Source organism: Tripterygium wilfordii, chromosome 1 (assembly GCF_013401445.1).
Source record: "Tripterygium wilfordii isolate XIE 37 chromosome 1, ASM1340144v1, whole genome shotgun sequence".
Taxonomy (NCBI): domain Eukaryota; kingdom Viridiplantae; phylum Streptophyta; class Magnoliopsida; order Celastrales; family Celastraceae; genus Tripterygium; species Tripterygium wilfordii.
In genome coordinates this window covers 7,687,898-7,711,361 of record NC_052232.1, presented here as the reverse complement: position 1 = coordinate 7,711,361, position 23,464 = coordinate 7,687,898, and the positions used below count along the sequence as shown (strand labels likewise).

The 23,464-nt window shown below is 36.0% G+C and overlaps 2 protein-coding genes across 4 annotated transcripts; both read right to left on the bottom strand.

The window, feature by feature from the left end:
• Window positions 1-763: 763 nt before the first annotated feature.
• Window positions 764-8,996, bottom strand: LOC119979775 (tRNA-dihydrouridine(20/20a) synthase-like). 3 transcript variants are annotated; one of them, XM_038849749.1, is made up of 13 exons: window positions 8,840-8,996; window positions 8,145-8,257; window positions 7,924-8,050; window positions 7,596-7,723; window positions 7,447-7,516; window positions 7,238-7,340; window positions 6,227-6,344; window positions 5,942-6,023; window positions 4,155-4,216; window positions 3,571-3,643; window positions 3,416-3,496; window positions 2,378-2,458; window positions 764-1,203 (listed from the first exon to the last, which is right to left on the bottom strand). In XM_038849749.1, exons 2-13 carry the CDS (start codon window positions 8,177-8,179, stop codon window positions 1,039-1,041), a joined length of 1,125 nt encoding a protein of 374 aa, XP_038705677.1. In that variant the 5' UTR covers window positions 8,180-8,257; window positions 8,840-8,996; the 3' UTR covers window positions 764-1,038. The 3 variants fall into 3 exon arrangements, with proteins under 3 accessions (XP_038705677.1, XP_038698641.1, XP_038712650.1); XM_038842713.1 differs by having other exon boundaries at window positions 8,145-8,361; window positions 8,840-8,994; XM_038856722.1 differs by having other exon boundaries at window positions 8,145-8,249; window positions 8,840-8,959.
• A 1,246-nt stretch (window positions 8,997-10,242) lies between these two features.
• Window positions 10,243-18,453, bottom strand: LOC119999994. The gene is made up of 13 exons (XM_038847859.1): window positions 18,300-18,453; window positions 17,861-18,215; window positions 16,927-17,104; window positions 16,807-16,856; window positions 14,706-14,798; window positions 14,533-14,621; window positions 14,016-14,094; window positions 13,685-13,767; window positions 13,307-13,385; window positions 12,401-13,136; window positions 12,072-12,152; window positions 11,291-11,933; window positions 10,243-10,843 (listed from the first exon to the last, which is right to left on the bottom strand). The coding sequence occupies exons 1-13, from the start codon at window positions 18,329-18,331 to the stop codon at window positions 10,705-10,707; spliced, it is 2,637 nt and encodes an 878-aa protein (XP_038703787.1). The 5' UTR covers window positions 18,332-18,453; the 3' UTR covers window positions 10,243-10,704.
• Between the last annotated feature and the right edge of the window lie 5,011 nt (window positions 18,454-23,464).

The following is a 23,464-nucleotide window of genomic DNA, read 5'->3' as shown; positions in this document are numbered from 1 at the left end:
AGTGGTTATGGTATATCATGTTACACGCTGATGCGGTGTATTATAAATAATAGTACAATGACATTTCATAGGTTATTAGTATCAATTCATAGGTGGTTGGTAATAATTTCTAATTTAAATTATAAACTAACTATTTTCATTCCAACCCATAATTTGGCGTCAAATGAATTATCGTGATCATATTGACATAGTATAGCCGAATATTTTTTTATTAGTAACACAAATTCATAAGCCTATAAAAAGAATAAAATAACCTTGGAAAAACAATAAAATAATTTTAAAAATATCCATCTTAGAAGGATATGATGCTTACTTTAACTCTCCATCCTTTCTTTGTTTAGACCGTCTACCTTATTTTTGGAAACACCAATGACATGTTTGACAACAAATGAAAATTAAAATTGAATTACAGTCTCCCAGACATTTTCTATTTTCTGAATCTCAAAATTTACTCTCATAAACATTTCATCCAAATAAAAATTTGGATGAATGCTGCACATCCTAATGGTTGGTGAGTTCCCAGCCACTTCTCTTTTCATTAGTAAAAATGGAACTATTAACAAGATAAATAAATCTCACACTTTGATTGCCATAGGATATAGAAGAAATGGTATAAACTTGGGGCAAAGTTAGGCTTTGAGCACCCTTGGGGCTACAAACAAAATTACTCAGATTAGCGATAAACCAACACCGGATTTGAAAATTAATGCCCTGCTAGAATTTGCCAGAGATTAAGTACGGTAATTGCAACCTTTAACAGAGATGGAATGATAATAGAGCCATAACATTTAAAGAATAATCAAGTAATACAAAATGTCTGAACCTAGCAATGCCTTTCTCCAGCTGTAGGTATTCTATTCAAATCATAGTCCAGCTACAATACAGAGGTGTAAAATTTGATGATTCAAAATAATTAAGTAATGTGATTGACATAATACTGTTACATGTACCGGTTAGCCGGTACTCCGAAAGAATTGTAACAAATGTGCAAAACTTACATACAGTGTAGCACTGCAACGTATGCATTGAGATGACATACTAAAATGAAGCACATAGTTCTTCTTCTTTCGCTTTGTAAGCGGGTGGCAACAAAGTACTTATGTTGGCAAAGAGATCTTTACGACCAGATGGCGCTGCAACAGGCGAATCCAAGACAGAATCTGGAATTGCTACTAGGGTTTCGTCAAAGAAGGATTTGACGGTCTGAGAAATTCATAAGAGCGAAACTCTTTACTCTTACAGTTGGAAATTAGGGAAACAAAATGTTTCCCAAGAAAAACACAGAACAAAGAGAGGAAAAAATAAAGGATCATAGAAAGTTTTTAAAAGCAAGATATGAAATTTGGTAACCAAGTATAGATAATTGCAAAAGGACAATAAATATGATCATTAAAATAAAGCCTTGCTGCCATTTAAAGACACAGCCACCAGCGGAGAAGATAAAGTAAACCAACATTTTACACATCATTTTACGGAACAAATCTCTTTGTGCCAAAACCAGAGTGAGCACTCAGAAGTATATAACATTTGGATAAAGTATGGCACCTATTCAACCAAAATTTTTATGGATTCATAAATCACGCCAAGAGAAAAAAGAAGAAGCCATTCTGTTAAAGTGATGACACAATTTCTTTTAGAAGAAAAAAAGAATCTTACAACAAAACAGTATTTGGGTTTTTCACCCACTTCGGTGAAATCCATGGAGGCTGTCAGCAGGGTCCTTAAGCAACTAGAGATCCTCAAAACCGGATCTCTCTTGCATTATATCTTTCTTTCAAGGTCAAAGCATTGATTTTGTCCCCTATCCAAGGTTCGCTGGACCTCAAAAGTGGTTGTTTATAGGACAAGATGTTCGCTTCGACAGCAAATTTAAGTTGTAGCCTCTATTATATGGACATCAAATTCCACTCATGTTTCAAAACTGAGAATTAACCACCTCAGTATGCAGCTCACCAATCCAGTGTCGATAATAAATTACTTGCAATGATCTAAAGATCATAAGTCAGTAGCATCTACAATATCCAGGAAGATATTTAGTGGAATTACAAGTGCAAGCCAGTGTGGAAAACCAACAGAGATAGAGATTGCTCTGGTACCACCATGCAACCAATCTCCTAGCTGGCATAACAAAAATAATGAGAAGGCTAATAATAGCAGAAGCCTGGCACTCAGCTGCATAGCCCAAATGTGAGCCATAATTCATGGGCATCACTTTTAGTTAAAGAATAGCGAAAAAAAGAGCAAAGTTTGGTAGGTATTGCTGGGAGACTGAAACTATCTAGATACTGCATTTTTATAAGTTCATGAAGAATTTAAAAATTAGCCAAACCTTATATTCTAAATGCTGAACTGAGTAGCTTTAAAATATTAGGCATACCTTGCAATGCTGGAAAGCAGCATCAGCTTTTCGCTTCCATAGACCATTCCCGGGCTCTGAATGGAAAAATCCAAACAAAGGCTGCAGCATAAAGGTAAGCTGGTTATGCGGCAGCCGCTGATATGATAGTAAAAAGTAGCTAAACGAGATGAACATTAAAGAAGTAAACATGACACCTTCCCATACGAGTCGGGAAAAGGAGCGAACAGAATATTGAATGTGTATAGCCATATTGCGGTAGTGCAACAGCATGTTAAATGTGTATAGCCATGTTGTGGTTGTGCAATGTCACAATTTGATCAATAAAATGTGCATTCATATTGTAATACGACACTTCAATTTATCCACAATGACATGTAGTTCTCGGTTATGAGGACCACAAAGCAACACAATAATGTGCCAGCAGTTGTGACTTATCCCATTTAAGGGGCAATTCTTATACATGCATGAATAGTGTCATAGCAAGCACATAAAGCAAGAACATGTTATTTTTCACTAAGCAGCAGCATTGTGTTTGTGGCTGCAACATACGAACCTGTTCACTTCGAACAAATTCCTCGTATCATGGTCAAAAGTGAAAACTACATTGCAACACAAATCGGATAGACAAAAAAAAAGTATATGAAACGAAATATAAGAGAAAATTGTTTTTGCCAATTGCAGAGAGATGAAATAAAGTAACTATAGTTCACATATCTTAAAATCATAGTTCTGTTTTACATAATGAAAGTTTATAAGAAGCTCTGATGCTGTTAGTTGTCAAGAATCCATTCAACCATGTGCCAAAGATATCGGAAGAAAGTAAGTGAAAGTTATAAAAAAAGGATGCACATGGAAGTGATAAGAAAGGGCACACTGTCTGTACAATTAGTCAACAGGGTAACTTTTTATAGGACTGAAGGTCGAAGAGAATTCATGTAGTGGATTCCCACTAATTTCTCTTACGGATTCATGTAGCCGCTCAAGTAGTTTGGTCAAAGGCATTGATTATGATTATGATGATGATGAATAAAGTGAAACGGCATATCATGTCCTCACCTTTACCACATCCCTGACATGAGGTCTAGGTCCATATTTTCCCAGCACAGAATCACCATATACCTGATACTGTTCAAGGACCTAAAAGTAAATAAATAAATGGTTAGATGAAGTTAAGGGCTTTTAGTATCTAAAAGAAAAATACACCAGTAAACCTGACGACGTGTGAGACCACTCCTTGGTGCACCATAAATTGCAGTATCAACATGTCCCAAGATATTCCAAGGACTACAAAAAATGTAAAATATTCTGAGTCAACTAACTGAACATCAGCTTTTATAGATAAATAGGAGAGAATCATTAGAAAGCTCGCATATATCCATCATATTCTTGCAAAATTTATGTACTGTGGGAACTTTGAGGGTTCATATAAGGGATTGTTAATCCTATTACTTTGCTTGTTTCCACTAAAAGCATAGTAATTTGACTTTTATAACCCAATCTCATAGCATGATTTTTTTTTATAAAAATTATGGGGATTCGAACAACGAATGAGAGCCATCTATGCCCAATTTTCCAATTAATATACAATAAATCAATTAATGTCTCATGCGTGATAAGAAATCGTGAATATGTTATAATTGCTAGGAAAAATAACCATGTTTCTTACTTGAATCTATAAGCAAAGTTCTCCATAACCAGTCATTTTGCAAACACACTAGTCTATAAATGTCTCAAAGACCCAGTGATGAACAAGCAAAAGAAAGAAGACAGGTAAAATATAAAACATAATACATACTCATGGTATGCAGCACGTCCCGACATTACACCATGAGCTCCCTCTCTTAGAGCCGCTCTTACCTAAAATGGAGAATTCCACAAGTATAACCAAATATGAAAGTGTCTCCACCATGTCACAGGGATCATAGTCAATGAAAGAACAATGCCTATCGATAAAAAATTATAAAATTGAACTCCAAAATCATATGAAAAAGTCAGTTAATGATCAGGCTTGCAGTGAACAAGCAAACCTAAGTTCCTATAATATCAACGATGGTGGGGCAATATCCATGTTTAGGGTGCTTTAAGATAAGATATATGGAAGCGAGCAAAATTAAAGACAAACCTTTTATTTTTTGCAATTCCAAGCAGGAAACACTACAAGTTTACCATACTTATCACATACACACAGGGCACAATAATACAAAAGACTGGCATGATTGCATATCCTTCTGGTACAGTGGAGTTGTAGATGGCAACGCATTGATAGATATCCTGCATCTAATGTGTTTTTCAGATGCCTAGGACATAGGTTTTATTTCGGCTGCTCCTTCTTGGTGTCTTTAACGAAATTCATTTTATTTTTCAAAACAAAAACAGAGCAATAACTTGATTATACAATTAAAAGATATCTCGTATGAAATTTTTTTTAAAAAAAAGGGCTCTAGTTTTTCATAAGAAGAAAACGGCACCACACACTAAGCAAGAGGAAAAAAATAAAATCCAGCCTAAGAATATAAAACGATCAAGAGTTAACTGAAATACAATGCAGGAGCCAGAGATGAACATATTAATATTCCTGACTCCCATCAACTAGCTTTGAAGTGATGTTCAACCTGATAGTTATAAATATCAGGAGTATAATTCAAGCTTCTACCATAATTAGAAGATGTGTCATGATTCGTCTTCATCCTGAAAGCATACCAAAAAATTCCTTCCATACCAAGAAATTCCTTCCAGAAATTGCGAAGTAAATTTATTGGGCCATTTCCATCATTTGCAAAAGTTGCCTTTACGCATTTATACTTGATATATCCAACCATTTGAATGCCAGTCTTGTTAATTACCTTACCGAGGGAGTTTGAGCCTACTACTTCGTACAGACAAAATAGTCGCTAAAGTGCCATAGTTTTGATAGCAAAGGGATGCAAGTGAAGTCGTTCCAAATGATGAGACTGTTGCTTCTTCTCAAGGTAGCTTCATGATTCAACTTGGCTGAAGATGAGTTTGATACATTGAAACTAAATTTTCTTTAGTAATTATATTTAATTTAACACTCTGAAGTCAAGTTTTTTTTGACAGGTTGTATTTGATGCAGGACCATCACTGGTAGGTGTACTTATGAATTTTCTTCTAGAGCTTTCCATGGTTTTCTATATAAACTCAGCATTCAGACTATTGGGGCGAGCCTGACAATTATTAGATTTATGGAACATTAACACTAAAGCTTTATATCTTCTACTCTCAAATCTCTCCACCTTTTCACTTAATTTTTTCCTCTTAAATTCTAATTCTAAGTCTCAGACCTTCACCTGTCCTACATCAACCACCATACTCCATTCAACTAGAGAAACTTGACACTCCTTGAAACACAGTTTTTGTCCAAAGAAAATTAACCCTATTGGACAGTTTTCCCCATCAAAAGACTTCAATATTAAATCTAGCAGTGTACAATAGTATTTGAGCACCAATGGGTGACAGTTTGCAATGCAGACTAACTTATTCAAACACAAAATATTTGAACATATGAATACTCTACTGTTCTTGGCATCTAATAGACCAGAGAAACAATTAGGTCTAGAGTACCTCATCAATAGAATTAATTCCTCCATTTATTGTGAACTTTAGGTCGGGAAAGTCACGCAACAGAGCATAATAGTACTCATATCTGCGAATCATAAACAAAGATTGTCAACTGCAGATACTGCAAATTGCAGCATATTATTTTCAATCATAAAAATTAAATACCTAGCCATACTCAGAATAATAGTTCAGAAATAGACTAATATTGCCAGAGAAACACTTATTCAGCAGCATTTAAGTGAACTAAACAAAGGACAAAAGAAGGCAATAGGATTATTGAGCACATACTTCAGCGGAGGAATTGTTCGATTTTCAGCTGGGCTGATGCCATTCAGCAGTGCCTTGCGTGAATGTATTATAAAATGCTTTGTTGGGGAGAGAGATGAAACCTTATAAATAAAATCACCTGAAAGCAGAAATTTCAACAAAACCTCGGGCTAGAATACCAGTTCCCCTTGCATGTATATTCAGGATATAATATCAGCAGATCATATGCCCTTAAGAATATACGCTAGAAGTGAAATAAAACCAAGAACAAGAAAGATTAGCCGGCAGTAAAAAAGGTCTTGGCTTAGCTAGCATAAAAACATAACCACTAATTAGAGAGATACTTCATGGCTTGGCTTCACATACACTAGTTTGACATGATCACATATGAAAAATGAAATTCTTTAGAGATAGTATGCACATTTGAGCATAAAGTAATGCAGAATGGGACTATGTCCACAAGTTCAATTTTGATAATTAGGCGATTTAGCTATATTTTATAAAGGTAAATATGTAAAAAAAATTCCACTCATAGTCTTTAGTTTAGTATGTTACATCTTAGTTTGAGTCCCATTTAATTATTAGGCTTTCAAGTCAGGTCTTTACTCTTTAGTAAGTTTATCGACTATCGTAAATGTCAAAGAGTCTTTCAATAAGTTTCCATTAGGAAACATAGCAACAATAGAATTAATAGTTCTAGTCTTATTAGGTTTCAGAAACTTAAGCTGGAAACATAGTAATATCGATGTGAACTATCTTAGTCATGAAAATTATACATAGCAGAATGTGTCTATTTCATTGAAATTTGGATGTGCATTACAACCACCAAAAACTAGTAAGATGCAGTATAAATTCAATAGAAATATGCTGAGGAGAAAACCATTCACAACAACTGCAACTAATTTTCATTGGAAATCAACGAATTGTAACAAAATCTCTTAGACAGTAAAAATTTCTCACTAGAATTTTACTGAAGTGTGTTTCCATCAAGAAAAGGAGAGGAATATTGAGGAATTGACGAGAGGACCTTACATAGCTCATTATATGAATCATGATCATCGACACCGATTCGGCATTTAACACTAACAGGAACATTGGTGTTTGCAGCAATCACCGACATAGCCTCGCCAACAAACTTTCATTGTAACAAAAATACAAATGTATAAGAAGCTAAGAGCCCACTGGCAAAGAATTTATCAGGCTTGCTTTACTTAATAAGTGAATGGGAAAAGTAACCAAACCTTTGGATCAAGCATAAGCCGAACACCAAAGCACCCATGTCCAGCTACCTTTGAACTAGGACACCCACAACTGGTAATTTGATGAGAACAATTTTAGACAAAATACAGGTAGAAAACTGTAGGAATAAGTTATAAGGAACAGCACCAACTTCAAATTAATCTCATCGTAGCCATAAGCATTCGCAAGTTTAGTAGCTTTTGCCAGGTTTTCCAAATTATTCCCACCGAGTTGAAGGACAATAGGATGCTGCTCAGGGGAATATGCTAAGAATCTATCCTGAACAAGAACAATATACAGATTTAGACGAGGTAAAGATATCACAAGAAATGCAGGAAAGATTGCATCATTGAGATTAAGGTAGAAAAATGAAGTTATGTCCATCAACACACAAGGAAAATCATTGAGTAAACAAATACAAGCACGCCATTCATTACAGGACATCAATTTGTAATAAATCCCAATTAATCCAATCCTACCAAATTCTCCTCTTGATAAACAATTGTTTCAGCCGCAAACATTTCTGTATATAGCCATGCATGTTTTGTTATGAGCCGGGCAAGAGTCCTGTAGTGATTATCTGTACAGTCCATCATAGGAGCAACACTAGGAATCAAGCAACAAAAATGAATTCAGTTACATAAAATCAATACTGTCACCATCTGAAGCAAACAGTGTTAGAATTGTTAAAAAGAGTTACCTGAACAAAGGAGGATTATAGGACTCAGCAACCATTTGACAACGATCTTTGACAGAAGCAGCAAGGAACTTTCTTGAATTTTTGCAACAGATATGAAATGAAAATCTGCGATGCTTTTTTAGGATAACAGAGTGAAATGGAGTAAATGAAGTTATCAAAGAATATCCAGAAAACTTCACCATCCCTCTAAACAGACAAAGCCTGCTCCTTTAGGCACCTATCCATTAAATAAAACTACATCATACAAGAGAACACAGATTATGCAACAAATTTCAACAACTCTATTTCCAATACTGATAACATAAACAAACAATACCCAGAGCAATCTTTGTTTCAGCAACTCGAAACACGTAAATGGTCAATTTGAAGAACCTGATGGCTGAATGTACTCAGTCAATAAAAAAAATTGACATGGGTTATGAGCCACCAATCACACACACACACAACTTAACAATCTAAGCACAGAAGCACGGAATTTATTCTGTTCACATCATAAATACTTTGCTAGAGCCATCTAGCCCTAATGAACAGCAAGTGGAAAACAACGAGGAGAAACTACTTTAAGAGACATTTAATCGAACAGAATGAGTGCATGCATACCAAATACTACAGTTCTCCACAAACACATATACAAATTGATTGCATATAAGCACATTCGGCATATAAGAGAGAGATGCGTAAAGTTCAGAGATTACCTGAAGTAACTATTGAAGCAGCTTCAACCACGGCCTCCCCTTGAAGTGAGAATATAACCCTTTATCCGCCTGTGTCCAAATAGATATATATAATTTGCCAATTTGGAATCAGGTTTTCCAATATCATGACGTTGATTAAAAATAAGGGAAATTATTTTATTTTGTAATCGTTAAAGACACAGAAAAACGAGCCCTTGAAATATAATCATGGGCCGGCCCATCACATCCAAGCCCAATTTATAATCCCCTCGGTGAAGTTTGGAAAGCTTTTGTCACACCTCAAGCTTTACTAATCAAACCCAAATGTATGTTGACTTTGCTTTGACTTTGTATATTTTTTTTTACCTATGCTCTTTATACCCGACCCTCTCACCATCTTTTTCTTCTTCCTCATGAATACACCCACTGCAAACCATGATGTCGTCGTCGTCCGAGCACCAATTCAATAACCACTACAGCCAAATTGAAGCCCAAACCCTAACGAACTAAATCCGACCAACCCCCATGAGTTTCATCCACCGCAATCGCCGAAATCACGTTCAAAAGTTTGTGGCCACCGCAAGCTAAGTCGTCTGATCCGGACAATCTGACTACTATTAGAGGAAACCGACACCACATTTAGACTCCTCGTGGAAAGACGCTTCCATTCCACCCATTTTCCCGCCAAGACGCTTGCCGAAAATCGATGACCCGAGTTTGATGCCAAACAAATCATTTTTGGATGACTTGGTCTCGAATATTGACTCTGAAATAATTACGAGTCGGAGTTTTACGTTTCCGACAAGCTTCAACTATAGAACGATCCTAACAGACAATGACATGACCAATAACTGCAGATCTAATTTAGAGGTGCATTTGTAAAATGTCGTAGATTTTATGTACTTTTGGTATATTTATAAAATTTTAAAATTTTCAAGGATTATGCTTAACAATGGCTTATTTAGTAAAAATTAGAGTGTAACTAAAACTCCTCGTTAAGTTTATGGTGGATATATATCTAACCGACAAACGACCAACTTTATCAAACCATCTATCTTGGAGGCGCTTTCATCATTTCATGGCTAGTCTGAGCTTTAATCCGACAGAATCAAAACTCCATCAATCCAATCTCAAAAACCCATCTCCAAAATCATTAACCAAACCACTTGATGATCCAAGTTTTTTTTTTCAAATCACTTGCAATCAGACATTGATGCCTGTACAACAGAGTTCCTATATGCAGGAAGGCTGTTTGTCTTCTCCCTCTTCAACACTAGGATTTATAAGTAGCCTATAGGTACCAATCCACAATTGAAATCTCAACTTGCCTAATAACGGATTTAGATCGATTTTACGCTAGACTTTCATTCTGGCTAGCAAAAAAAATTCATAAAACAAACACAACCCCATTTTGTAAATATGGCAATAGATCAATAACAGAACTTCAATAAACTTCTCAGTGCTTCAATCAAGCTTTTGTAATAGAAACAAGATCAGTCAAATCTCCTCGATGTGAGGGATTTCAGTAACTGGCCAGATTGCTAATAAAGGTCTTCTGCCTACTCATTAACAAGCCAAGGGCATAAAATTAACATTTTTCAGCTACAACAGACTGGAACTTAAAAGGGGCATGACAAGGGAGCCACGGTTCTGAGTCAAAGTTGTATTGGAATAAAAGCGGGGAAGGTGTGAAGGAAAGAAAATTCAGAGGAGAATATTGATTGCCTCAACAAAATGAGATATCAACAGCTATAACACCAGAAAGTAGGACTTGAATGTTGTCTGCCCTTGGCGAATGGAGATCTACCTTCAGTCCTTCACCTCAACTACGGAAGAAAGTCTCCAAAAGAGGTTAAGCCCCCACCCTCACAACCTTCGTCCAGTCTTCATGCTTTTGACCTCTTCTGCTTTTGAGGAACAAAGCGAACCCCTTGCTTCCCCAGTTCCAGAGTCTTCACTCTACCATCATCAAGAGTAACAGATATCGATGTGCCTTCAATGCTGTCTGTGACAGTTCCCTTATGCCTGGATATTTAAAGCGGGAGAAAAAACTAATCAATCTTAAACTTGATCAAAAATTTCAAACAAAGCAACCACATCAACACATTTATAGAAAACTTCTGATAGGAAACAGAATTGCAACATTCAACCAAGTGTATTATGTTAAGGATATGAACATATCACAACTACAAGGTCCACGAAAGCTTCAACCACCAAGGGAATCGCCCAAAATATTATCTATGACATTGATGAGACAGACTCCAAATTGCCATGGTTGTTATAATAGCATAATACTGAAAAACAATAGGTATTTCTGCATTATAACAGAATAAGAGAGACACAACTTATGACATGTGGTTCCATGTTGCAATAAGTACAGAAAGTGTTTCCAGTGGTCCATGTGCCCAATATAACTGCTCCCTTGCCTCTTCCCCAACCCCTCAAAAGAACAAACACAGATGACAAGCTTACCATGAATTATCAGACCGTTGATTAACCTCCACTCTTTTTCCGATTGCATCCAGGCCCAACTTTTGTAATATCCAATTAGCATCCATCATCTCATCCATTAGACTGCCCGGATGCAATTGCTGAACATCTTCGTCTATATTAACTGAAGCTTTATCCACAGAAGGCGATGGTCTCTTTCGTTTTGATCGTTGGCCCTTTATCAAGCTCTTTTCTTCCTCGGCATTAGAAGTCCAAGAATTTTGATTTTCCAGACTAGGTTTCTTAAATTTGAACCTCAGCAAAGGTTTGGGATCTTTAGGCAAAGCATGTGAAACAGTTGTATCACCAAGATCCTCATTGCTTTCAACATGTCTGTCAGGCCTGCGCTCATAGTGCTTCCCAGTGAACGCCTTGTCACTTCTTAATGTGGCAGATTCAGCTCCATGCACAACTGCAGCCCTACTAACTTCAATGCTTCTTTTCGCTAATGAAGTATGTTTGTGCTCTGAGGAATTTGCTTCATATCCATCACCACCAATCCCTCTGCCAGATTTGGGGTTCAAATCAGATCCTTCAGACCTTAATTTTCCAAATTTTATCAAATTCCCTTCTCTACCAGCAAACTTCAAACGTTTAACTTGTCCAGAGTTATCAATCTTGTCTCCTGCAAATTGAAGGAAGACCCAAATGATGACATTGATGATAAAACTCAGAGACATAATGCCCTCCATTTACAATTTCTAACAAGTGGCTGCAAAGATGAAAATTCTAGAAAAAGACCAAGCCATAAACACAACAATACCATTGCCAAACTTAGTAGTGCCTTCATGTCTATCCACCAGAAACTTCTCATTCATTCTCTGGTGGCCTGTATCTTCGCTGCCTGCTCATAAATAGAATGACATGAGCCAAAACCAAAAGAAAATATGCTAGCTAATCCTTACTGGAAAAGTACAAAAGTATTGCTCTATACAAAAACATTGTCAGAATACAACATAGAAAGATGCAATTATGGTTCCCAAAAGTCATTAACTAAATAAACAAAGAAAGTGAAACCCCAAACTATGAGATTGTAAGCATAAAAAGACAATAACATAATTTTTCAGAAAGAAAAAAAACTAAATGACATACCATTGACGATCACTAAATCTTGTTCTCTATGACAACTTGAAGCATCAGACCTTGGAGAGTTAGTTACATTAATCTTCCGGGGACCGAGATTTATAACTAATTTCTTTGTCTTCACAGTCTTTGACTCTCCATCAAGTCTTCCAGCATCATCCTCAGTTTCTGTACTGAGAGGTTTGTTGCTCTTGATCTTGACAATTCTGGATGTCCTATCCTCATCATTCACCATCACCTCATCAACAAATTTCTGTTTCAAAACCACTGGCTGATTGATGCAGATTCCTTCAGAGCGGCTTGCTATGCCAGCAATGGGAGAAGAACGTACATCTGGTCCACTTTGGTGAGACTGCACATTGTTGTTCTTATCATCATCCATACTATGTCTAAAAGAATGGGTATCATTCTGTCCTCTAAATCTCTGGTGTGGCTCCATTTTATTTACTAAAGATTCCTCATAACCTTTTCTCTTGGCAGACATTTTATTTGATTTCTTCCCATATTCCTTATTCTTCTTAGGCGACTTATCAACCAATCCTTTAAGAGATACCTTTATCGAACGGCCAAATTCGTTCTTCAGCGGAGCAGGACCATTGTCTTCATCATCTGAATAAGGAGAAATAGAAAATATTTCCTCTTGAGTCGGCAACCCGGCAGAAGCCCTCAAGCTAGCAATCAAATCTCGATCTGATATATCTCTTCTCCTCCAAAGCTCTTGAACAGCATCCTCAAGATCCTTAACCTGGAAAACCAGTTTCAATTTTTTAAAAAATTGATACAAAAATCAACCACACCCCAAAAATGAAAAGCAAAACACTTCAACCACACCACCTCTTCACCAACCGCCTCCCCTTTTTCTTTGTTTATGTCTCCAAAAATACAAAAGACAAAAAGCCACACAACTAAAATTACCTGATAGCACTCCCCACGACATGTAGCACATTTGTACTGGAGATTTCCATCCACTTGAAACTGCAAATATTTCTCATCACTGCAAGGCAAATTTTCAGAATTAAGAAATCTCGTATGTATAGGTATAAATTGGTCTTCCCACTTTGAGACTCAAATAAAAAGAGGCTACTTGCGAAAATCCCGTCATTTTAGGTACAGGATTATGAGGTAAGATATCAATAGTTAGAACTTCCACATGAACAAAAGCCGTAACACAAATTTTCACTTTTTTGGAGTGTTGGAAACAAGCATTCCACTTGAAGCTCCCCTTGTAAACTATATCATGAATTTGCAAGATTTCAATTTATAACGTGTAAATATGCAAGGGCAGAAATGGACCTGATGCCATCACAGTGGCAATGCACCCATCGCTCACAAACATCACAGCAGACCATTGGTGTTGATTCTGAATCTCTATAAACCTATAAGGTTAGACCAAAAAAAGATAGTCAAAGCAATACAACAAAATGTCGATCAATTCTCCACTGGAGCCACTCATATATGAATAAACAAAGATAAACCCATATACCTTTGTTAGTTATTTGACCTGAAGCATAGAAACTATTAATAACAGGTTATGCAGTCTACAATAGAAAGCTACGATTTGCATGTCAATAGAAAATGAAAAGTTATCCACCATATCCTAACATCTCAAGGAAATAAATAATACCTTCAAACAAACAGGGCAATAGTTTCCTTTCACAAAGAGTCTTCCACAAGCATCGCAGCAAGTGTACCCCAAAAACCACCTGCAAGTTTATAAGCAAAACCTAAATCTAAATATAATGAAACACATGCTAAGGTCCTGAACAAACTAACAAAGACACCAAAGTGATGAACCATATACAATTTCTCAAATATGAATGCAACTGCTCAAAAATTCGTCCACTCAAAAACGAAGCGATGATGAAAAATCAGGTATGGAGCATTATTGGATGAGCCAACTACTAGATCAAGATGTATGAAGAAAAAAATCAGCATCGATAAAACGATTCCATGATAGTGTGCATAATACAGAGTCCTTTTATTGTCATACAGAAAGGATAGATCATAGATTGACACAAAATTTCAAAGGAACTTCATTCTTTTCTGCCACTCTATGTGACATGAAACATCAAGAGAGCATGTAGCTTTATCTAACCATCAGCCTATGCAGCAATAACTACAAGGTATATGTTAATAACTACCTCACACTTAACCCATTCCCCGGTACAGTGGATCCACAGCTGTTACACCTTGTATGTTTTGGGCACAAATAGGGTCCAGAACTCACATTCTGCCAAAAAGAAATGGAATATAGTAATGCCATGAATCATGATTAACAAATAGTATTGTCAGTTTTGACCAGCATATGCCTCACCTTGTGTGGAGGATGCTGGCAATAACAATGGTAGGCACCATCACACCTTTTGCAGAACACAAACTTATTTGGATCTCCAGTTCTGCGGCATACCTTAAATAATCAAAAAGCAACAAGGTGTAAGGAAAACTAGTCCCACGTTAAATCACTATCAAACACGTAAAGAAAAGGCATATCAATGATAAAGCATGTAAATACAAGTATACAACAACATTATGAGCCAGCGACTAATTTGCATCAAAAAACAAAACACAAAACAGAGGTGGAAAATAAGAACTGCATAAAAGGTCAATACAATAGGTCATCTGGTGTCAATGAGACTTCAAATAACTAGAAAAACATATATGATGTGAAGATTCTATCTTCGGACACACAGGATGGAAGATTTAAGAAGTCGCAACACTTCTAGTTCTTGACATTACAAATGATTTTGCCAGCTCAAGAGACTGTATTCTACCATCAAACTATTTTAAGCCACATAATTGAGTTAAATGACCCGCGCATCCTCTCTCAATACCTCCCCCTGCGTAAGAATCTCAAGACTGTATTTGTGACATCACCCTTTAGCACTCAAGTATGGGATGCATTTCAAACTCTGGGTCACTGGTTAAAACCTGCTAAAACAACTTCAGCATCTTCCCACTAGATACATTAGACTATAATGATGTTAAACTTCAATGAAACAAATATTTCCATCTTGACACCATATCCACGCTCCACACCTCCGTACCAATATAATTCCAAACGAAGTTGCAAAAGATTGAAAAAAGACTTCAAGCACATAAATTATTGGAACAAAGCCGATGACGCGCTATATAGAAACTCCATAATCTTATGCAAGGACATGAATAGAAAACTTCAAGCCATGAAGATAGTAGCCATTTGTGTATTCTACCACCTATTAATTCGTAATTTCTTCTAAACCAAATCAATTATCATAAACTTTCATATATTCCTTTGTGTTGAAAAAATATAAACAAATAAGTGCACAAGAAAAATATTAAAAATTAAAACTTCCTTTTAAGTATTGCTTAGCAATTTACTAGCATTTAAAAGGTCATAAAATAAATTTTTATACATACAAAAAACCTGGGCATTGTTTTGTCTAAAGGAACCTGCTACAGTGTTTTTTGAATCCTATGTGTGAACGATTTCTTTCAAACCAAAAGGTACTTACAAGTGGCATCAATTCATATTATAAACCACTTCAATAAGCCTTTTTTTACCTTGTTTGGAGCTTTAAAAGGGTTTACGAAATGAGAGAAGAAACAGATGTCATGTAATTAACAAATCTGGACTCTTAAATTATTACATACACAGTACACCACAAACCCTTGTCGTTTTGTGAGTCTTCGTAAGTCAAACTCAAAAGAGCTCTACCTCCCTCTCTTTCGCAACTGGTTTTCAATGCAAATCATCTTCTTCCCTCTCTATAATCTTCTTAAAGTACACATATACACTGAGTACCTTCTCTATCTCATTGCCTTTCCTCACTACCATATATCCTAACCACATGAAAGTTGCAAATCACGCCCAGCTTAAAGAAGTGGGTCACATCTGAAGGTGTTTAGCTCCCTTACTCTTCTTTTTATATTCCAGTGCCTCATTTTGCCTAGTTTCACCCTGATTGCCCCACAATAGAAACTAGCAATTCGATCTTCCACGAGTCATGATAAGAAACAGACAATACACTCAAGGAATCTCTCTTTTTAATGTACCCATGATACACAGTTATGAATATGATACTCTTAAAATCCACATTTCATGAGATGCGTCAAATGATATGTGTCACAAAACCTGACACGTGTGAGTTAAACAACTCTGGCAATGAATCAGAACACCGTCTGATGAAAGAATCAATAAAAGCCCACTATAATTATATTCCTCTCATGTTAAATACATAAAAATGGAAGGTATGCATTAATATGATATCATTTGGACCAAATGATTATTATAACATAGAAAGGTGACACGTCAGTTTGTGAAATATATTGTAAATTGAAAGCCAATTCACAACATAAACTCATAAAAATGAGCATTTCAACGGTCAGGCAAGAGAAAAATAAGCAGAGAAATTAATTGATACTCTTCTAAGTAGTACCTCGCAAATTCGGCATGACGGGCAGGTCCATGAACTCCAGTGAAATAAATCTGCATTAAAGACCATATAAAGATGTATAAAACATAAAACAGAAAATATGGGGACCCATTAAAAACACACCTCTATTTTGCCCCCAAGCTCTCAAGCAGCTTCTATGGTACTTCTTGCTACAACTTGTGCATGAAAGCATCTTCTTTGCCCTTTCACTTCCTTCAGTTTCCCCCAAGAAGCATATCCGACACATCACGTTGATGCTAGAGTGGCTCTGCTCAATCCCAGCAGTATCTTTTGAGGAAACCTATGCAAGCATAAAGAAATCAACATTGAGCAAATGCAATCAGAAACGAATAAACACAAAGACTCGCAAAGAAGCACCTGGCATAACCAGATTTCAACAGCTAAACCTCACTGGAAGAAATTCAAAATGCAAAATTTCAGAAAAAGCAAGACCGGCATAGGTGAAAAGTAAACAACTCCCGCGCAGAGGGCTCCATCAGTGGGCAGGGCTCCATCAGTGGGCAAGGTCAGAGACAGGCACGATGTTCGCAGACCTTACCCCCACATAATATGTGACCTCTAGATTGTACCCGTGCAACCCTACCACTGGGCCACATATTCGTCTTCATAAGTAAAACGGGCATATCATGCATTAATTAGTCGTACAATAACTGTAATTATATTGTAAGTTGTAAGTGCCGTGTTTTCTCCTTCCACGTCCACATAAACACAATGTTGTTAAAAGCAGTGGCATATAACTAACAACCTAATAATACCAGTATCACAATATCCAAAAACAAAATGAGGAAACACCAACTTTTACTTACGAACACTCTTAATGACAAACCTTCCAATTTACAGAACCTGAACCCAAAAAAAACAGCTAAATTCATCAATCTCAAATGCCAGCATATAATAGCTGAAATTCAAGAAAATGATAGCTAAACCAACCTCAGAAACTCAAAATTCACCAAATACGACAATCAAAAAAAATCTAACCACAGCATTTACATAAAAAAAAATTTAACTACGCAAAGAAATGATCTCAAAACCTCACCGCAACATCACCAGCCTCAAACCGCCTGGCATAATCCTCGGCGGCCACCATTGTGGCGGCAGCTCTCCTCTGCAATGCCACACGCTTGTGCTGCACCGACCCTGCCTCATCTCCAACATCGCCCCCTCCACCACCTCCATCCAAAATACCAACCGGAGCCGCTGGAGCAGCAGGCACGACAACTGGCGCAACCTTAGGGACCGAGACCTGAACAGTACCTTCCCTCAAAGCCCTAATTCCCCAAGGATCCCTCAAAAACTCCTCGATTCTCGAAACCTCGTCCAAGAAGCCTGTCTTTCCCTTCGCCCCGTGGAGATCTCGCGGAAACCCTAGCGTGCAATAGCAGATTCGGCGACTGCAAAAGCGAAAGAGAGGTTAGAGAGCAAGAGCGAGCGAGCGAGAGAGAGAGACCAACAGAGGGGGTTTTAGTGTATAATACCATGTAATTGGGCAAGCTACGTGAAATGCCATAGTGAAGAGATTTTGGGATTTTGAAAAAAGAATTTGCGGAGAATTAGAGAGCGTCCCACACCACACCACACCCACTCTCTAATTAAAAATAAAAAAAATTATAAATTAGTGAAATTACGGCTTTAACAGTTTAAACACACGGAGGGAGAGAAAAATAAAGAGGGTTTTTTTTTCTATTTTCTTTTTTAAAATAATGATGGAAAAAAATAAGAGGCAAAAGCCATCAGGTTCTGTTCTGTTCCTTTGGATTGGAGAGAGAAGGGACTCGAGAGTTCTCTCATCGTCTATGGTTGCTTTTTAACACTGGGAGATCGGGATTGTGTACGGTTAAGAGTATTGTTACAAGGTATAGTATTCTGCCACGTTGCATTCTGTCTTGGTGGGACCCAAAGAAAAGGATGTACAGCAGAATCTGCCATGTCAATTCCTTGTAATTTTTGTTTTATTCCATTTTCATTATTCTCATAAAACAAGTTACCATCTTATTAGCTTAATATATTAAAAATTGTCTGAAATATTAATACTATTATACATTTATTACAAGTTAATGACATGTTACGGCGTATTTAGTTCATAATTGAACGAATGTGAGTGTGACGACAAGTGTGAATGGGCATGATCATAATTAGTGTGAAATAAATAGTGGGTATGAGTGTGAGAATTATAATAGTACAATTCCTATATTATCTTTTTTCTTTTTTAAGAAAACAATATTAAAATAAAGATAAAATAATCTTTTTATATTAGAATTCATTCTCCATTGTGATGAATAGTCTCTTACTATTTTGATGAGCTTGACTAGTCTATACAGAGAAGAATAAAGGATGGAATTAGTTTAGCATTTCACTCTTCTAAAATCAATCAAACAAAGGAATGAATGATTTCACTGTCGTTTATCTTCTAAATGTCAATCAAATGTCCTGTTGGATTAAATTTACAAAAAAAGCCTTTTTCTTTCTTACTTGTTTTCAATTACTATTACTATGAAGCATGAGTGAATTACATGAACTTTTACACAACCAAAACATAACATTAGTTAAATTAAAAACAATAAAAAAATATTTGAAAACATAAAATTAGTTAAATTAAAAATAATAACAAAAATATTTTTATCATCTTTTTAAATTGGAAAAAGATAATATGTAAACTATATTGTTAAAACTCTCATAATCATACTCATTTTTTATTTCCTACTAAATATGGACATGCTTACATCATACTCATTGTCATAGTCACCTCATGCTCACACTAATTTCATTATAAATCAAATGTTGTGTTATATCCTATGTATATCGGATGGATATGTTGTTACTGAGATATTACAAAAATGATAAAAAAAATACCAGAAAGAATTAATTAAATAATGTGAAATTGCATAGTAGTCCTACAAGGATTATTTGTAAGTAAAATACATAGTGATGTTGGACTCCCACATTTACTAAATTCTTTGGGACCAATTTATATGAGAAAGGCTAAACGCCCTTTTGTATTGGTGTTTTAGGTCATTTGTATTATTTGGCCTAAAACATGATTTAATAACATATTTTAATGGAAACTCGCAATACCCCAAAAGTCATTAATTAAGAGTGATGGTTCATCTCGCATGTTACAAACCATTCTCATCTTTTTCGTATGTTTTTAAGATGTAGGGCATTTAGTGTGGGTGTGATGAAGATCTAATAAGTTAGTGGAATTGCGAATACAAGATCGGCTTATTAATCAAAGTTATCCACTAATCTTATAAGGTCACACACTCTAACTATCGTGTTCAACCTTTTATTTACTCAATACCTTTTTTCTTCTTCTTTTTCCCTTTCATCTGTTAGGGCTTTACATTATTCTTTCATCATACGCAGTTCTTTCTATGCACATGAACCTTTGACCCAAGTCAGTGAGGCCTATGTCCAACTCACACATACGGCTCACGATACTCTCAATGAAGGCAGATACCTAGTAAGTTAGGTGAGCTCTCAATTAAAAGACTATCTTATTAATTGAAGTTATCCACCAAACCTATGAAGGTCACCCACTCTAACTATCTTGTTTGATGTGGGATCGCAACAAGGTGTTCCAACACCCCCACACCAAAGTGTCTTCCAACATTTGTGTCCACATAGAATGGTATAAGTTGGTGTATATGGTGGTGTGTACCCAATCCCACATTGAAAATTTTAGAACTCAAGAGTGAGTTTATAATGCTTATTGTTGGGAGTATGAACTTGGGTCTAAGGGCACTAAAGGTTTTGTGGGAGAAAGCCTTACATGGCCTTAGGCTTGGGTTGGGCTAAACCACACGTGCACGTGCACCACATCCGCACTCTCGTTGAGTTGGATTGGGGCAAGGCATGGGCCGTGGATAATGGGCTTGACTTGGCCTATTTAATTTTTTTATCAACTTTTGACTAAATCCATTTGAGTAACTTGCACCATTGAGATGGTCAAACTGTTGAGATTATTTTGCACAAATCAAGCCCAACAAGAAATCACGTCTCTCCTCTTTTCTGCAACACCATCAACAAACACATAATTCTTTTGTTGTTTCATTTCTATGCATGAGTCATGGAGTTGAAGACGACATTGATGCCTTGGTCTTGGTCAAAGACCCAGAAGAAGAGGAAAGAAGGAATTAAGGCAATTGGAGTTTTCTGATAGATGGATATTGGGTTTTGGGGGAAAATAATATAAACTAAAAAAATGATGACGTGTTAATATACCATTAGATATAACAAATGGTTGAGATTTAAGAAATTTTGGTCATTCTAGCAAAATGCAATTCCAGCCCCCATCCCAAAAATTTTCAATTTGGAGCCACTAAATTCCGCCTAGTTGCCTTTGAAATTTTAGATTGATTACTATAAATATGAAAATTTATAATCAAATCTAATCATGAACAAAAATGAGTAACTCTTCACAAAATATCCTTATTGATTTAAATCAATCTCCAATTCTCTCACTTGATGATGAGCAATTTCGGTCAGCTCCTACTCTTATTGATTTAAATCAATATCCTACGGAAGATGTTCTCTCACATGAGGAGTATTTGTCTCCAACTCCAACTCTTGTTGATTTGAATATCCAGACAAAGATACCTACTCTCCACACAATATTCATCTGACCATGCCACCACCAGATGATATCCGTCTTCCATACAAGAAGAAAAATTTATCTTTTGATCAGAAGCGGACAATTATGCAAATGTTACTTCAAGAGAGTCAACATAAAATTCTAACAATAGGAGCAATTTCCAAAGTTGCCAATATTTTTTGTAATATCTACAAAATCAATTTCTCGAATTTGGCATGCTACAAAAATTGTTATAGCGAATAGTACTATACTTGATTTATCTTTAAATATGGTGAAAAGAGTTGGTCGCAAGAGAGTTGAAATTGATTTGGAAGCAATGAAATCTATCCCATTCCGTTGTCGAACAAATATTAGATCATTGGTAAGTGCTCTGGGCTTAGCAAAATCTATTGTACATAGAAGAATCAAAGACCGAAGTCTTCGACCTCACCCAAATCCCGTGAAGCGATATTGATTAAAGGATAACAAAAAAGCAAGGTCGGAGTTTTGCTTATCAATGATTGATGAAGGTACACTCGGATCCAAACCTTCTTTATTAACATGTTTGATCGAATTCATATTGATGAAAAATGGTTTTATATGTTTAAGACATCACAAAAAATATTATCTTCATCTAGAGGAGATTGAGCATTTTCACACATGCAAAAAGTAAAAGATTTATTTCAAAGGTTATGTTTTTGGTTGCGGTGGCTCATCCACGGTTTCATAGTACTACCAATAGAGAGTTCAATGGAAAAATAAGAATATGACCATTTGTGTTCAGAGAACCAGCCAAACGGAGTAGTAAGAATCGTGTTGCGGGAACTCTGGAGACAAAGCCAATTTTTTCGATTACTAAAGATATTATTCGTTCATGTTTGATCGAGAAATTATTGCCTTCAATCAAAGAAAAATTGTCATTGGGTTGCTCAAGCACCATCTTCATTCAACAAGATAACACAAGACCACATATATAAGCTAATGATGTTGAATTTCAGGAAGTTGTTGAAAGATATGGGTTGGATATTCACTTATGTTGTCAACCTCATAATAGTCCTGATTTGAATGTCTTGGATCTTGGATTTTTTAGAGCTATTGATTCACTTCAACATCAAGAGGCTCCAACTACAGTGGACGAATTTGTTTTAGCCGTGGATAAAGCTTTTGACATGTTCCCTAGTGAAGATTTAAACAATTTTTTTTAACATTACAAACATGTATGGTTGAGATTCTAAGAAATTTTGGTGGGAATAACTACAAAATTCCACATGCGAAGAAACAAAAGTCAGTTAGAGACGGGGAGATACCAATCTGCATTGAGTGTGATTTCCAAGTTTTGAATGAGGCAAAGGCAAGCATGACGCAGTGAAGGTCAGAGATGGCAAAAAATAGAGCTCATATCAAAGCGAAGTGCACCATCCGAGTGAAATGCAGGTTTGTAGGAAAAATATTGAGTAATGATAGATCTGTGTAAATGTTAGGAAATAGGGTTGGTTCCTTCCTTATTTCTTCTTCTTTCTTTCTATCTTTCTTTGTTTATGGCTGAAGTTTGTCATGTTTAGTGAATACTCAAGTACCCAAAAAAAAAATCTCATACATGAGCACAGGTGACAGGTAGAAGGGAGTCCTCCAGTACCAAAAAAAAGGAAACGAAGGAGATAATGATAAGATCATTCCAAATTGATATCAGATCATACATGAGCACAAATAAGCTTAAATCAAGGGATAAAAGTTGTCATTTTAAATTAATAGAATTTGGGTAAAAATATTTTTAACATTTGTGAAACGATAAGATGATGCTCTTGAGCCTCATATTTGTAATCTTCTTCTTTTGGCGGAGAATTTAAATCGAATTGTGACCTTTCCTTATTGTTCAATTCGTAGGATGAGACATTTAAATCAAGTAAGGACCTCACCTTCTTGTTCAAATCTTGATCAAACTTGTTTTGGCCATGATCCATGACTTTTTTATTTGAATGATTTTCTAATTTTAGTTAAAAGAAAGAAGTAGATGATGGTATATAGTATTGTAGAAAGAAAGTAATTAATTAATGTGACTTTTTAGTTTTC

What these genes read in the sequence shown, in the direction of transcription:
- LOC119979775 (XM_038842713.1), bottom strand. Translation starts at nt 8,326, where the DNA reads ATGGTGAAGTTTTCTGGATATTCTTTGATAACTTCATTTACTCCATTT. An exon ending in TTTATCAAGAGGAGAATTTG is followed by an intron (nt 7,724 to 7,923) that starts GTAGGATTGGAT and finishes GTTCTTGTTCAG; the next exon opens with GATAGATTCTTAGCATATTC. An exon ending in GTGGTCTCACACGTCGTCAG is followed by an intron (nt 3,497 to 3,570) that starts GTTTACTGGTGT and finishes ATTTACTTTTAG; the next exon opens with GTCCTTGAACAGTATCAGGT.
- LOC119999994 (XM_038847859.1), bottom strand. Translation starts at nt 18,331, where the DNA reads ATGGCATTTCACGTAGCTTGCCCAATTACATG. An exon ending in ATTGCCCTGTTTGTTTGAAG is followed by an intron (nt 13,768 to 14,015) that starts GTATTATTTATT and finishes CTAACCTTATAG; the next exon opens with GTTTATAGAGATTCAGAATC. An exon ending in TGCCACTGTGATGGCATCAG is followed by an intron (nt 13,386 to 13,684) that starts GTCCATTTCTGC and finishes TTTGCCTTGCAG; the next exon opens with TGATGAGAAATATTTGCAGT.